This window comes from Heterodontus francisci, chromosome 6, assembly GCF_036365525.1.
Source record: "Heterodontus francisci isolate sHetFra1 chromosome 6, sHetFra1.hap1, whole genome shotgun sequence".
Lineage (NCBI taxonomy): Eukaryota > Metazoa > Chordata > Chondrichthyes > Heterodontiformes > Heterodontidae > Heterodontus > Heterodontus francisci.
The window spans coordinates 41,200,940-41,216,706 of NC_090376.1; the positions used below are offsets into that span (position 1 = coordinate 41,200,940).

The 15,767-nt window shown below is 42.5% G+C and overlaps 1 protein-coding gene across 1 annotated transcript in view; it reads left to right on the top strand.

Annotated features, from left to right (window-relative positions):
* The window catches only part of LOC137371259 (heat shock protein 105 kDa-like), a 133,422-nt gene that overhangs the window by 70,676 nt on the left and 46,979 nt on the right, over window positions 1–15,767 (top strand). Inside the window, exon 6 of the mRNA XM_068033519.1 lies at window positions 4,648–4,781. Within this exon, the coding sequence (XP_067889620.1) occupies window positions 4,648–4,781 (134 nt within the window). The remainder of the gene's footprint in view (window positions 1–4,647; window positions 4,782–15,767) is intronic.

The window sequence follows — 15,767 nt, forward strand, 5'->3', positions numbered from 1 at the left end:
GATTCTCACCACCACAATCCTTTAGATCAGCCATTCATAACATAATTGAGCTCTTTACTGAGCACCACATCCTTGCGAGTTTCTTCAGAAATTTCTCTGGCAGACGCTGGGATGTCATTTGTGTTTGCAAAGTAATTCACAGGTAACTCACTTGCTAAAATTGAATCAGTCTTCACTTCCTCCAATGTCAGACGTATTCTTACTGATTCCTACTGTAAATAACTCGGACCAGGTTAAACATTTTTTTTCTTAAGCCAATTTCTTCTCATAAAGGAAACTTTGTTCCCTCCCACTACCACCAATGACAGGTAATAGGATGCATCATTGTATTGCACCCTAACACTAACTTCACCTAATACTGGAATACTATTATTGGAATAACTAGTCAGTTTAACACCTGTTTATCGTAAGGAGTTGTGACTTAGGTACTTCATGTACCACCCCCCCCTTCTGAGGTAACACACATTGCTGTATCAACTACATAAGTAAGTTGTGATTGTCCGACCTTCAATTTTACTGTGGGTGCCGGAATTATATCTTCGCTTTTTTTTTCCTCTCAACTTCTATATTCTGTTTTGCTTGTTCCCTGACTGAGTACAACTTTTGATCTTCCTGCTCGATAACATCAGCTTCAAAAGCAGCCGGCCCAATCATGGTAATGAAAACATTCACTTTATCCTCATCTGGAATTTTATTAGCTTGCAGTGTTGTGACCAAGGTGGGAGGACTGCACTGTCTTTTCTAGTTCCACTTCTGCACAGGTCACAACATGTATTTGCTTTTTAAGTTTACGCAGTTGCCGATGCAGTCAATTATATACTCTACTCTTTATCCCAGAATAAAATACACCAACCAGGTTTCTTTAATAAACAACAAAATTATCAGTTGTTTATAAAACAAGTCTTAACCAGTAACAAAGCAAAGCATTAACACACAGATTGAAATATGAAAGTTCCCCTTTTTAAATTCCCCACGCACAAACTCACACACACACTGAAAAAATAGAGAAATTCTCTCTGCAGAGGTGTGTTACAAGAAAAGAATACTTTGGCCAAATACTTGCTAATTCTTGAAGAAAAAAGAAAAGACCGTGGCGCAGTGGTTAGCACCGCAGCCTCACAGCTCCAGCGACCCGGGTTCGATTCTGGGTACTGCCTGTGTGGAGTTTGCACGTTCTCCCTGTGACCGCGTGGGTTTCCGCCGGGTGCTCCGGTTTCCTCCCACAGCCAAAGACTTGCAGGTTGATAGGTAAATTGGCCATTGTAAGTTGCTCCTAGTGTAGGGAGGGGATGTGGTAGGAATATGGGATTAATGTAGGATTAGTATAAATGGGTGGTTGATGGTCGGCACAGACTCGGTGGGCTGAAGGGCCAGTTTCAGTGCTGTATCTCTTTATTAAAAAAAAAATATATGGACAGATGTCAGTTGTCTTTTTTTTTTCGGTCTGGCGTCCTAAATATGCGTAGATGGCTGTCACTGGGATTTTTATAGAGCATTTCACTTCAGGTGACATTGAAGATCAGTTTGGCAAGCTTTCCAGGAGAAATGCAGCATCAGTTTCTCTATTTCTTACAATTGATTCTCAAAAAATTCTCAGATGGAAGAGGGCGAGCTGATGGTGGCTGCTCTTTTGGCTGGTTTTATCTTCAAAACAGTTCATACCCCAACACACAGTCCAAAGAGAAACCAAAAACAATATCTCCTCGTCCCTATAAATCTTGACCTGTCAGTTCTCTGTAAACATCTTCCCCAGGTCACCACGATTTCTTTTGTTTATTGCTTAAAGCACATGACTTCCAACAAGGCTGTTTTTAAACAACATCTACCTGTCCTTTCAATGAACTGCCAACAACAAAGCAAAGCCCAGCTTCTATGAAATCTTCACAATTTAAATACAAGTCCTCAAAAACATATACTGAACAAAAAATAAAGAAGCACTTTTTGCAACAGCCAAAAGTGTAACCTTAGTTGGTAATTATACCAGTCCGCTTTATTAGAGTTGAATTTCCCCAGTGTCCCAAAATAGGTCTTCAATGCCTTTTTTTTTCAATCATGTACCATGCTGAGTCACAGAGTTGTACTTTATTTTTATTTTTTATTTATTTAGAGATGCAGCACTGAAACAGGCCCTTCGGCCCACCGAGTCTGTGCCGACCAACAACCACCCATTTATACTAACCCTACAGTAATCCCTATTCCCTATCACCTCCCTACACTAGGGGCAATTTACAACGGCCAATTTACCTATCACCTGCAAGTCTTTTGGATGTGGGAGGAAACCGGAGCACCCGGCGAAAACCCACACAGACACAAAGAACTTGCAAACTCCACACAGACAGTACCCAGAATCGAACCCGGGTCCCTGGAGCTGTAAGGCTGCGGTGCTAACCACTGCGCCACTGTGCCGCCCATATGATGTGCCGATACACCCACAACATTCTTTCAAATCGCCCAAACTTCCTCAAAATCTACTTGGGAGTTCCAAAAGGTGTGTCCCAATGTTCTCCACACCTCAATCTGTCAAATGAATGTTAAAAAAAAAAAAAAAATTCTATTCCACCTCGCCACCATGTATCTGTTGTGTATTCAAAATAAAACTACATGAGGTCTTTACTAGGAGCAGCCATATTGAAACTTTTATTTACACCTCCCAACAGAGAGCATAGCAGAGAGGCAGTATAGCAGTATAACAAAATGTTCAGCCAGTTAAATACACTTCAACTATTTCAATACACTACAGGTGTACAGTTCTATAGACTCTGAAGCAGTTCCTACAGATTGGAGGGTGGCAAATGTAACCCCACTACTTTAAAAAAAGATGGGAGAGGAAAAACAGGAAATTACAGACCAGTTAGCCTTACATCAGTAATGGGGAAAATGCTAGAGTCTATTATAAAGGATGTGATAGCAGAACACCTGGAAAGTGTAAAAGGGATTGGGCAAAGTCAGCATGGGTTTACGAAAGTGAAATCATGCTTAATAAATCTACTGGAGTTTTTTGAGGATGTAACTAGTAAAATAGATGAGGGAGAACCAGTGGACGTGGTGTATTTGGATTTTCAGAAGGCTTCTGATAAGGTCCCACATAAGAGGTTAGTGTATAAAATTAAAACACATGGGATTGGGGGTAATATACTGGCATGGATTGAGAATTAGTTGACAGACCAGAAACAGAGAGTAGAAATAAATGGATTTTTTTCTGGGTGGCAGGCAGTGATTAGTGGGGTAGCACAGGGATCAGTGCTTGGGTCCCAGCTGTTCACCATATATATTAATGACTTGGGTGAGGGAACTAAATGTAACATTTCCAAGTTTGCAGACGACACAAAGCTGGGAGGGAATGTGAGCTGAGAGGAGGATGCAAAGAGGCTGCAATGTGATTTAGACAAGTTGGGTGAGTGGGCAAATGCATGGCAGATGCAATATAACGTGGATAAATGTGAGGTTATCCACTTTGGTTGTTAAAATCGAAAGGCAGATTATTATCTGAATGGTGATAGATTGGGAAAGGGGGACGTGCAACGAGACCTGGGTGTCCTTGTACACCAGTCGCTGAAAGCAAGCATTCAGGTGCAGCCAGCAGTTAGGAAGGCGAATGGTATGTTGGCCTTCATTGCAACTGGATTTGAGTACAGGAGCAAGATGTCTTACTGCAGTTATACAGGGCCATGGTGAAGCCACATCTGGAGTATTGTGTGCCCTTTTGCTCTCCTTATCTGGGGAAGGATGTTCTTGCCATGGAGGGAGTGCAAAGAAGATTTACTAGGCTGATTCCGAGAGCGGCAGGATTGACATATGAGGAGAGATTGGGTCGACTAGAGTTTAGAAGAATGAGAGGGAATCTCTTAGTCCTGTTAGAATTTTATAGGTTTCTAGACGGGCTACATGCAGGGAGGATGTTCCCGGTGGCTGAGGAGTCCAGAACCAGGGGTCACAGTCTCAGGATACGGGGTATGCCATTTAGAACCAAGTTGAGGAGAAATTTCTTCAGAGGGTGGTGAACCTGTGGAATTCTCTACCGCAGAAGGCAGTGAAGGCAAGTCATTAAATATATTCAAGAAGGAGATATATATATTTAGATTAGAGATACAGCACTGAAACAGGCCCTTCGGCCCACCGAGTCTGTGCCGAACATCAACCACCCATTTATACTAATCCTACACTAATCCCATATTCCTACCAAACATCCCCACCTGTCTCTATATTTCCCTACCACCTACCTATACTAGTGACAATTTATAATGGCCAATTTACCTATCAACCTGCAAGTCTTTTTGGCTTGTGGGAGGAAACCGGAGCACCCGGAGAAAACCCTCGCAGACACAGGGAGAACTTGCAAACTCCACACAGGCAGTACCCGGAATCGAACCCGGGTCCCTGGAGCTGTGAGGCTGCGGTGCTAACCACTGCGCCACTGTGCCGCCCTCTCAATGCCAAAGGGATCAAAGGATATGGGGAGAAAGCAGGAACAGGGTATTGAATTAGACAATCAGCCATGATCTTTTTTGAATGGCGGAGCAGACCTGAAGGGCGGAATGGCCTACTCCTACTCCTACTTTCTGTGTTTCGAGGTGGGAATTTCCTAATAGGTGACGTTTATTTTTAAAAAGAAGTAGTTGTACTAATGGTGTATCCTTAATATTTTAGCATCTCTAGCTTATGGAATCTACAAGCCAGATCTGCCAGCTCCTGAAGAAAAGCCAAAAACTGTGGTATTTGCAGATATGGGTCATTCAGCCTTCCAAGTTTCTGTCTGTGCTTTCAATAAGGGAAATCTTAAGGTAATTGATACGTATTGTACACTTAGGAAAATCTAGCTGAGAGATATTTCTGTGGTATGATGTTTACTTGCAGAGCTATCCATTTTCTAATAATTTTTGACAACCTTTTTAGTAAGTTATTTCTGAAAATTTAATGTTTTAATAATGAATAAAAACAACTCTTATTGCATTCTTCTACATGTAAAGGAATAGGTGGCCATTCTAGATCATTGAGCATTTGAATTCCCATTGTTATGAACCATTCTATTGTTTACTTAAGATCATTTGCCTTTTTTGTCTTTAAAAATGGCTTTATATAGATTAGGTATCAAGCTTATAAAAGTTTATTCTTCAGCTATTGGAATATAAGCTGGAAAGAAGTTCTTGCTTTCTAATGTAGCTGAGATGTTCATGATTTGAGTCAAACAGACCATTCATCTCAACCTATCCATTTTGGCATTTTATAGTCCACTTGAACCTCCTCATATCATTCCTTCCTCTAATTCTATCAGCATAACCCTCAGTTCCCTTTTTAGGCTTATGTAGCTTCTTAAATTCTATTTGCATCAACTACTCCCTGTAGTATCCATACTCTCATTACTCTGGGTAAAGACCAATGTTCCCTCTAAGCTACACAGCTGCACAGCCAGCTGAAAGACCCAGGCAGCCTGTCCACAAGGAGACCCCTTTTTAAGTTACATTTTACACGTGGCCATGCATTAAACAAATAGCCCATATGCTCCAAAAAAATTAGAGGGTACATTGGTAAAGAGGTTTCTTCTGAATTCCCTATTCAATTTCTTTGTGATTACCTTATATTGATGGTCTCTAGCTTTGCTCTTCCTCACAAGTGGAAGCACTCTCTTTGGGTGCAATTTTATGCACTCCCCGCCGTGGGAGGTGGGGAGACCATAAAATCAGGTGGGATGGTGGTTGTGGGGGGGGGGGGGGGGTCGGTTGAAGAACCCTGCCACCATCCCACTTCCGCTGAAATTTAGTCCGGGGAGGGAAGACCTGTGAGTGGCCTTGCGTCACACCAATTGAGGCCCTTAACTGGGTAATTAACCCCCAATTAAGGGCCTCTTCGCAGCCGCAATTATCCATGCGGCGGGCAGCTCTGCCACCGCATAGAAAATACGGCACGAAAACCTTGCGGGCCTGTTCCCAGTATCAGGACGGGGGGTGCCTGCTGAGGGCTACCCCCCTGCCCTTGCTGCCAACACCCCTCCTCTGTGAAACCCCTCCCGTCCCAACCTACCTTAAGTCTGGTTCCAGTACCACTCCCCAGTGTCTGGTTGCTGCAGGTACTGCAGCAGCAACCGCGTCTGATTGGCTGGCAGTTCTGCAAGACCGGAACTTCTGGCAACAGGGCCCTAAATCCTATGGAAGGCCTGCTGCTGTCCAGTTAAGTGCCTGATTGGTACTAAATTCGGCAGGCCTTTCATAGAAGAGGGAACGCAGGGATCTTGGCATCTTTTTTCCCCTGAAGTAGAGACCCCTGCCGCGAGCATAAAATTATTCACTTTGTGTCTACTCTATCGAATAATTTCATAATTTTAAACATCTCCTATTAAGACACCTCTCAGCCTTTTCTTTTCAAGAGAAAAGAAATTCAGCCTGTAGAAATACAAACTTGTAGGTCTAGTATCATCCTTGTGAATCTTTTTGCATTCTCTCCAGTGTTTCTGTGCCCTCTTTATAATATAATGACCAGGACTGTACCCAGTGCTCCAACCAGGGATCGATACAAGTTTAGCATAACTTCTCAATTCAATTCTATCCCTCTATAAATAAACCTTAGTGCTTTAGGTTTCCAACTAACGTGGCCTCCTTATTTTTCTTACCAAAATGTAATGCCTCATGGTGTTGAAATTCATTTCTCAATTATATGCCCATTCTGCAAGTGCATTAACGTCGTCTTATATTTTGTTGCAGTCCTTCAGTAACTATCCCTCCCAATTTGGTGTCATCTGTAAATTTAGAAGTTAGTGTTTTTGATTTCAAAGTCTAAATTATTAATATAAATGGTGAAGTGGTCCCATCACTGATGCATTTCCCACCTTCTGCCACTTTTTTTTTATATAAGCTATCATTTACCTCTATTCTCAGCTTTGTCTTGCAGCCATCTAGCTATCCAGTCTGCTACTTGTTTCAGACCTTATTCATTAAGTTTATTATGTGGTACCTTATTGAAGATCCTTTGTAAAAATGGATATATATTTACAACATGTATTTATATGCACCTTTAATGTAGTAAAATATCTTAATGTACTTTACAAGAGCATTTGGCAAACAAAATTTGACAACGAGCCACATGAGATATTGGAGCAGATGAGTAAAAAAATTGATCAGAGGTAGGTTTTAAGGAATGTGTTAAAGGAGGGAAGAGAGGTTATAGAAGCAGAGAGGTTACAGAGCTTAGGGCCTTGGCAGTTGAAGGCACAGCCGCCAATGGTGGAATAGTTAAACTCCAGGATGTCAGAGAAGCCAGAATTGGAGGAACACAGATATTTGAGGATTGTAGGGTTGGAGGAGCTTAGAGATAGGGCTGGACAAAGGCCATGGAGGGATTTGAAAGCAAGGATGGGAACTTTAAAATGGATGTGTTGTATAACTAGGAGTCAATATAGATCAGTGAGAACATTGTGTGAACAGGACTTGGTGCGTTAGGACACAGGAAGTAGAGTTTTGCATCACAAGTTTATGGAGGCCTGCCAGCAGTGCATTGAATGGTCAAGTCGAGAGGTAACAAGGGCACGGATGAACGTTTCACAGTGGATGAGCTTGGGCAATGGCAGAGTTGGATGTTATTGAGGTGGAAATAGGTAGTCTGAGTGATTGTGCGGCACATGATTGGAAGCTCATTGACTGCATTACCATTGTCTACTGTCTGCTACCGCTTCAAAGAATTAACAAAGGATGGCCAAGCAACACTTTACCTTTCAAAATCCATGCTGACTATTCATTATTATATTTTTAGGTTTTAGATATTTTCCTGTTTTTCTCATTTAGTAGGATTCTGTTATCTTTCCTACCACTGATGTTAAGCTGAGTGATCTTTAGTTCCCTGGACATGTTCTGTCTCCCTTCTTAAATATAATGTCAGCTATCTGCCAGCCCCCTGGCACTACACCTTTTCTAATGAATTACTAAATGTGTGTATTTATGCCTCTGCAACCTTTTTCCTAGATTGTTTTAAAATGTATGGGTGTTATCCATTCGGATCAGGGTTTTTATCCTATTTGAGTTTGATTAGTTTATTTTGCTACTAACTTTTTGTTTTAAATGCAGCTACATTTCTTTCTAATATCATCTTCCGATGTCATGTCCACCTGATCCATCTCCCTGGTAAATAATGAAGCAAAATAATTATTTAATATTTCTGGTATTTTACTTTCATTAGCTGATTTTTATCCAGAATGCAGGTACAACAATTAATTAGGAAGGATAGTGGCATGTTAGACTTTATTGCAAGGGGTTTGCTGTCCAAGAGTAAGGAGTTCTTGCTACAATTGTACGGGGTTTTGGTAAGATCACATCTGGAATACTGGGCACACTTTTGGTCTCTTTTTTTTTTATCTAAGGAAGGATATACTTGCCTTTGAGAGAGTGCAGCATAGGTTCACTAGATTGATACCTGAGATGAGAGAGTTCTATGATGTGAGGTTGAGTAGAATGGGGCTATACTCTCTGGTATTTTAAAGAATGAGAGGTAATCTCATTGAAACATAAGATTCTGAGGGGGCATGACCGGGTTGGTGCTGAGGTTGTTTCCCTGGGCTGGAAAGTCTAGACTAGGGGATGTAGTCTCGGGATAAGAGATCATTTAAGACTGATGAGGAGGAATCTCTTCACTCAGAGGTTTGTGAATCTTTGGAATTTTCTACCCGAGAGGGCTGTGGATGCTCGGTCGTTGAGTACTTTCAAGGCTGAGAGATAGATAGATAGATTAATTTGGACTTGGGGGCAGTCGAGGGATATGGGAGTCGGGCAGGAAAGGAATTGATGTCAAAGATCAGCCATGACATTACTGAATGGTGGAGTAGGTTCAAGTGGCCATATGGCCTACTCCTGCCCCTATTTCTTATATTAATCCTGATTGTCCCCTAGTAGCCCTATTCCCATCCTGTTTCTCTTTATTTATGTGCCTATAGAATGTTTTACTATTTTGTTTTATGTTCCTTGATAAAGTGCATCTATGAAATTAAATTGTGTTCCTAATTGTTTCTTTTACCTTCTAATATCTTATTCTCTCTTGTCTTGTGCTCTTTGCCACTCATCTTTGTCATGCTTATGTCCTTCTCAATTGTTTTCTTAATCCACATTATATTATGGTTGCCATTGCCTAGATCTTTGCCTACTTTTAGTTCTCTCTGTCTCTCTCTGTCTTGGTGCATTTCCCATTACCAGATCCAGCAGCAAATTCTTTCCTCTTAAACTTCTTGCTTACTGGGTTTGAAGGAAGTATTGTATACATTGTGGTAACTCCATTCCCTTATCCCCTTTACCTACCTCTTCTGGCTAATTACTTTTGGGGTAGTTGAAATGCCCCATGATATTTTTAACTAATTTTTCTACTTTGTTTACATATTTCTTTTTTCCTCCCGTCCACTATTAAATGGTCTGTAGACTACCCCTGGTAGTTATTATCCTTTTATCTCTTACCCACATGGATTCTATTTCTGTCTTACTAATGGCTGCATCGCTCTTTTTTTCTACTGCCATTATGCATCTCTAATAAATGTGTCATATCTAACTACTCCATCTCCCCTTTTTCCTTCTACTATCTTTTCTAAATATGCTCTATCCTGCAAGGTTTAATTCCCAGTACTCACTTTTCTGTAGCTATGTCTGTTATCCCTATATCTGGTTTCTTGCAACATAATATTCCCTCCAGTTCTGCTGTCTTATTTTGGACACTATGTGTTGATGTACAGACAGTTTAACTCACTTTTATTAATCTGATTACTTCCTTACATCATTCTCTACCCATATTCCCTTCCCCCTCCCTACCCCATTTTTGTGTCTGCCCCGGAAAAAACTCTCCCTCAAGGCTTATACCACGGTTATTCCAAATTCCCAACCATATAGCCTTTGACCTACAATTCATGACCTTTCTGCAGCTACTGATTTTGCCAAATCACATCCTAGCCACCATCTTTGATTCCCTTGTCCCCACTAAAACCATTACACTTTCATCCTGGTCATTCCCCCAGTACAGCATCCACCTTTTGCTCCCTTAAGTCTAAAAGATGCAGATTTTAACGTCTTTAGCAGACTTGTTTAACAATTCATCACTAGATCTAGTTGGATCACATAAAGCACTATTGGATCCTGCTCTCCATCACTAAAACTTCCCACTATTCAAAGATGATCAGGAAAGTAAAGATAACCCCCACTTCTCTTCACCACTGGCTGTCTTCTTTAAACCACCCTCACCTCCAATAATAAGTTCAAGGAGCTCATGGACTTTTTTTGTCACAAAGGTCGAGACCATTGTTCAGCTGTTTCCCTCCCTTCCCCTAGCATGACTGGACTAACTTCCTCTAAGGTTCCCTCCTGCCCAAGAGCTGAACTTTCATCTTTCTGTAGTTTCTCTCCCATCACCCTTCATGCCCTCTCCAAGCTCATTTTGTCAATGAGACCCACTTCTTGTTCTCTAGACCCTACTCCTTCTAAATTGATGACCATCCAACCTAACACCCTGGTTCCATGTTAGCTGATATTAACACTTCTCTGTCTCAGGTACTGTTCCCCTTTCCTTCAAATCTGCTGTCATCGCCTCTCCTTAAAATAGGACCCCTCGAACCCTCATCCATGCAATCTACCGGCCCATCTCCAACCTCCTTTTCCTCGCCAAAGTCCTTGCATGTGTTGTCATGTTTGAACCTCTCCAATCAGGTTTCCACCCCTGTCATAGTACGGAAACGCCCTTAGCAAAGTAACAAATGACATCCCATGTGACTGTGACAAAGGTAAACTATCCCTCCTCATCCTTCTTGACCTGTATGCAGCCTTCAATATGATTGACCACAAAATTCTACTCTAGTGCCATTCTACTGTTATCCAGCTGGGTGGGACTACACTAACTTAGTTCCATTCTTGTCTACCCAGTCATAGCCAGAGAATCACCTGCAATGGCTTCTTCCCATTCTTGCACTATTATCTCTGGTGTCCCCAAAGGATTTATTTTTGGGCCCCCTCCTATTTCTCATCTACTTACTGCCCCCCCCTCCCCTTAGCCCGGCATCATCTGAAAACACAGCATCAGATTCCACATGTACAGTGACGATTGCCAGCTCTACTCACTTCCACTTCTTTTGACTCCTCCACTGTTTACAAACTGTCAGACTGCTTATCCGACATCCAGTGGTGGATGAGCAGAAATTTCCTTCAGCTAAACATTGGGAACACAGAAGCCATTGTCTTCAGTCCCCATCACAAACTCCATTCCCTTGCCACCAACTCCATTCCTCTCCCTGGCAATAGTCTGAGCCTGAACCAGATTGTTCACAACTTTGTTGCCACATATCCACACCATCACTAAGAACGCCTATTTCAATCTCTGTAGCATCACCTGACTCCACCCATGCCTCAACTTATCTTCGCCTGAAATCCTCAACCATGTTTTTATTAACTCTGGACTCAACTATTCCAATACACCCCTGGCCAGCTTCCCTAGTTCTACTCTGCACAAACTTGAGGCCATTCAAAACTCTGCTGCCTGTGTCCTAATTCACACCAAGTCGCAATGACTCATCTCTCCTGTGCTTGCTGACCTACATTGGCTCCTGTTTAATCAATGTCACAATTTTAAAATTCACATCCTTGTTTTCAAATCCCTCCATGGCCTCACTTCTCCCTATCTCTGATCTCCTCCAGTCTTCTAAAACCCCAAAATCTCTGCGCTCCACCAATTCTGGCCTCTTGAACATTCCTGATTTCAATCACTCCCCCATTAGCAGCTGTGCTTTCAGACTGCCAAGGTTCGAAGCTCTGCAGTCCGCTCCCTAAGCGCCTCCCAGCTTTCTACCTCCCTTTTTCCTTCATGAAGATGCTCCTTGAAACCTACCTCTTCAGCCAAGCTTTTGGTCATCTGGCCTAGTATCTCCATGTGTGGCTCTGTCAAATTTTGTTTGTTATCACTGTAAATCACCTTGGACACCTTGTTTTTTTTTAAATTATTTTTTTTATTTATTTATTTGTGTTAAAGGCGCTATGCAAATACAACTTGTGGTTATTGTTAGCAATTTATTTCTTTGTTTAAAACCCATGTTTTTACAATCCTGTTCCATAGTGCTTGCTCTCGATCTCACGCTCGCTCTTGCTTTCTATATTCCATGGCCATTTATGTCCTCCCTTAGTTTAGTTTAATCTGTCCTGTGATCTTTCTCATTTCCTTTTATATTTAGGCCAGTTTCATTCTTTGAAGATTTCAGCCCCTTCTTACCATTTAAAAGCCTTTGCCATCTCCCTATTACCCTTTCTGCTCGGGTCCCATTCTGCTTCAGGTGGAGCTCATCCTATCGATATGGCACCTTTCTGTCCAGGTACTGGAGCCAGTGTCTCATGAACAGGAACCCCGCTTTCCTACACCAGCTCTTTAGCCAAGTGCTAAGTCTCCCGACGATCTGTCTGCTTCTATGCCCGAGCACATGGAAATGGCAATAATCAGAGTTTATTACCCTTGGTCCTGCTTTTTAACTTAGCTCGTAACTCTTGATACTTCATCACCAGGACCACCTCCCTTTTCCTACCTATGTCGTTGATCCACATGGATCACAGTAACTGAATTTTCCCCTCCCTTTCCAAATTCCTCTCCAGCCACCTCCAGATATCCTTACCTTGGCATCTGATAGGCAACACATCCTTTGAGACTCTTGTTCATGGCTGCAGAGGATGCTATCTATCCCCCTTGTTATAGAATCCACTATCACTACCACATTTCTATTTTATTCTTCTTTCTCTTGGACAGCCTTCTGAGGCACTTGATCTGTATTGTGGCTGAGCTTCCCATAGTCTTTCTCCTTTATCCTCACAGATAGCAAGTACATTCTTTCTGTTGGACAGCACTAGGGTCTGCAGGACCTCCATCTCAACCTTTCCCAAGTCCCGGCTACCTTGTTCCCTAAAAGTTGCAACCTCCTCTTTCTGAACCTGTGCTTTCTTCTGGGGTGTGACTGTTCATACAAACATACGCATTAGGAGCTGGAGTAGATCACTCGGCCCTTCGAGCCTGCTCCGCCATTCAATAAGTTCATGGCTGAACTGATTACTCCACATTTCCACCTACCCCCGATGACCTTCCTGCCCCCCCCCCCCCCCCCATTGTGTATCTACCTCTGCCTTAAGTATATTCAAAGATTCTGCTTTCACTGCCTTTTGAGGAAGAGAATTCCAAAGACTTCATGACCCTCAGAGAAAAAAAATTTTCTCATCTGACTTAAATGGGAGACCCCTTATTTTTAAGCAGTGACCCCTCATTCTAGATTCTCCCACAAGGGGAAATATCCTTTCCACATCCACCCTGTCAAGACCCCTCAGGATCTTATATGATTCAATCAAGTTGCCTCTTACTCTTCTAAATTCCAGCTGATAAAAGCCTAGCCTGTCCAATCTTTCCTCATGAGACAGCCCACCCATTCCAGGTATTAGTCTAGTAAACCTTCTCTCTACTGCCTCCAATGCATTTACATCCTTCCTTAAATAAGGAGATCAATTCTGTACACAGTGCTCCAGATGTGGTCTCACCAATGCCCTGTATAGCTGAAGCATAACCTCCCTATCTTTTTGTATTCACTTCCCCTTGCAATAAACGATAACATTCTGTTAACTTTCCTAATTATGTGCTGTACCTGCATACTAACCTTTTGCGATTCATGCACTAGGACACCCAGATCCCTCTGCATCTCAGAGCTCTGCAATCTCTCACCATTTAGATAATATGCTGCTTTTTTATTCTTCCTGCCAAAGTGGACAATTTCACAATTTCCCACATTATATTCTATACTCTATTTGCTAGGTCTTTGCCCACTCACTTAACCGATCTTTATCCTGTTGTAGCCTCCTTATGTCATCACAAGTTACTTTCCTACCTATCATCAGCAAATTTAGCAACCATACTTTCAGTCCCTTCATCTAAGTCATTTCTATAAATTGTAAAAAGTTGAGGCCCCAGCACAGATCCCACTGGCACACCACTCATTCCATCTTGCCAACCAGAAAATAACCCATTTATAACCCTACTCTGTTTCCTGTTAGCTAGCCAATCTTCTATCCATGCCAATATGTTACCCCCTGCGCCATGAGCTTTTATTTTCTGCAATAACCTTTGATGTGGCACCTTATCAAATGCCTTCTGGAAATCTAAGTACAATACATCCACTGGTTTCCCTTTATCCACAGCATTTGTAACTCCCTGAAAGAACTCCGATAAATTGGTTAAACATGATTTCCCTTTCACAAAACCATGTTGACTCTGCCTGATTACCTTGAATTTTTCTAAATGCCCTGTTATAATGTCTTTAATAATAGCTTCTAACATTTTCCCTCAGACAGATGTTAAGCTAACTGGTGTGTAGTTTCCTGCTTTCTGTCTGCCACCCTTTTTGAATAAGGGAGTTACATTCGCTATTTTCCAATCTAATGGAACCCTCGCCGAATCTAGGGAATTTTAGAAAATTAAAACTAACGCATCAACTATCTCACTAGCCATTTTTTTTAACACCTTAGGATGAAGTCCATCAGGACCCAGGGACTTATCAGCCCGCAGCTCCAACAATTTGTTCAGTACCACTTCCCTGGTGATTTGTAATTTTCTTGAGTTCCTCCCTCCTTTTCATTTCCTGACTTGCAGCTAATCCTGGGATGTTACTTGTATCTTCAATAGTGAAGGCCGATACAAAATATCTGTTCAATTCATCAAATGTTTGTGTTCTCGCACCTACACTGTTTGGGATCTTCTCCCTGCTCCTCTCCATGCGTTCAAGTCTTCAGAAGAAGGAATTTTCCTCCACACAAGATCAAGTGGCAGGTTGTTCAACCTTGCCCGTCTAAGAGTGAAGACCAAAGTACGGAAAGTCCTCTTTGCTGACTATACTGCATTAAGATCTCACACTGAAGAGTGTCTGCAGAATCTCATCGACAGGTTTGCGGCTGCCTGCAACGAATTTGGCCTAACCATCAGCCTCAAGAAAACGAACATCATGGGATAGGATGTCAGAAATGCTCCATCCATCAATATCAACGACAACCATGCTCTGGAAGTGGTTCTAGAGTTCACCTACCTAGGCTCAACTATCACCAGTAACCTGTGTCTTGATGCAGAAATCAACAAGCGCATGGGAAAGGCTTCCACTGCTATGTCCAGACTGGCCAAGAGAGTGTGGGAAAATGGCACACTGACACGGAACACAAAAGTCCGAGTGTATCAAGCCTGTGTCCTCAGTACCTTGCTTTACGGCAGCGAGGCCTGGACGACGTACGTCAGCCAAGAGCGACGTCTCAATTCATTCCATCTTCGCTGCCTCCGGAGAATCCTAGGCATCAGGTGGCAGGACCGTATCTCCAACACAGAAGTCCTCGAGGCGGCCAACATACCCAGCATATACACCCTACTGAGCCAGCGGTGCTTGAGATGGCTTGGCCATGTGAGCTGCATGGAAGATGGCAGGATCCCCAAGGACACATTGGACAGCGAGCTCGGCACTGGTATCAGACCCACCAGCCGTCCATGTCTCCGCTTTAAAGATGTCTGCAAACGCAACATGAAGTCCTGTGACATTGATCACAAGTCGTGGGAGTCAGTTGCCAGTGATAGCCAGAGCTGGCAGGCAGCCATAAAGGCGGGGCTAAAGTGTGGCGAGTCGAAGAGACTTAGCAGTTGGCAAGAAAAAAGACAGAAGCGCAAGGGGAGAGCCAACTGTGTAACAGCCCCGACAATCAATTTTATCTGCAGCACCTGTGGAAAAGTCTGTCACTCCTAGAATTGGCCTTTATAGCCACTCA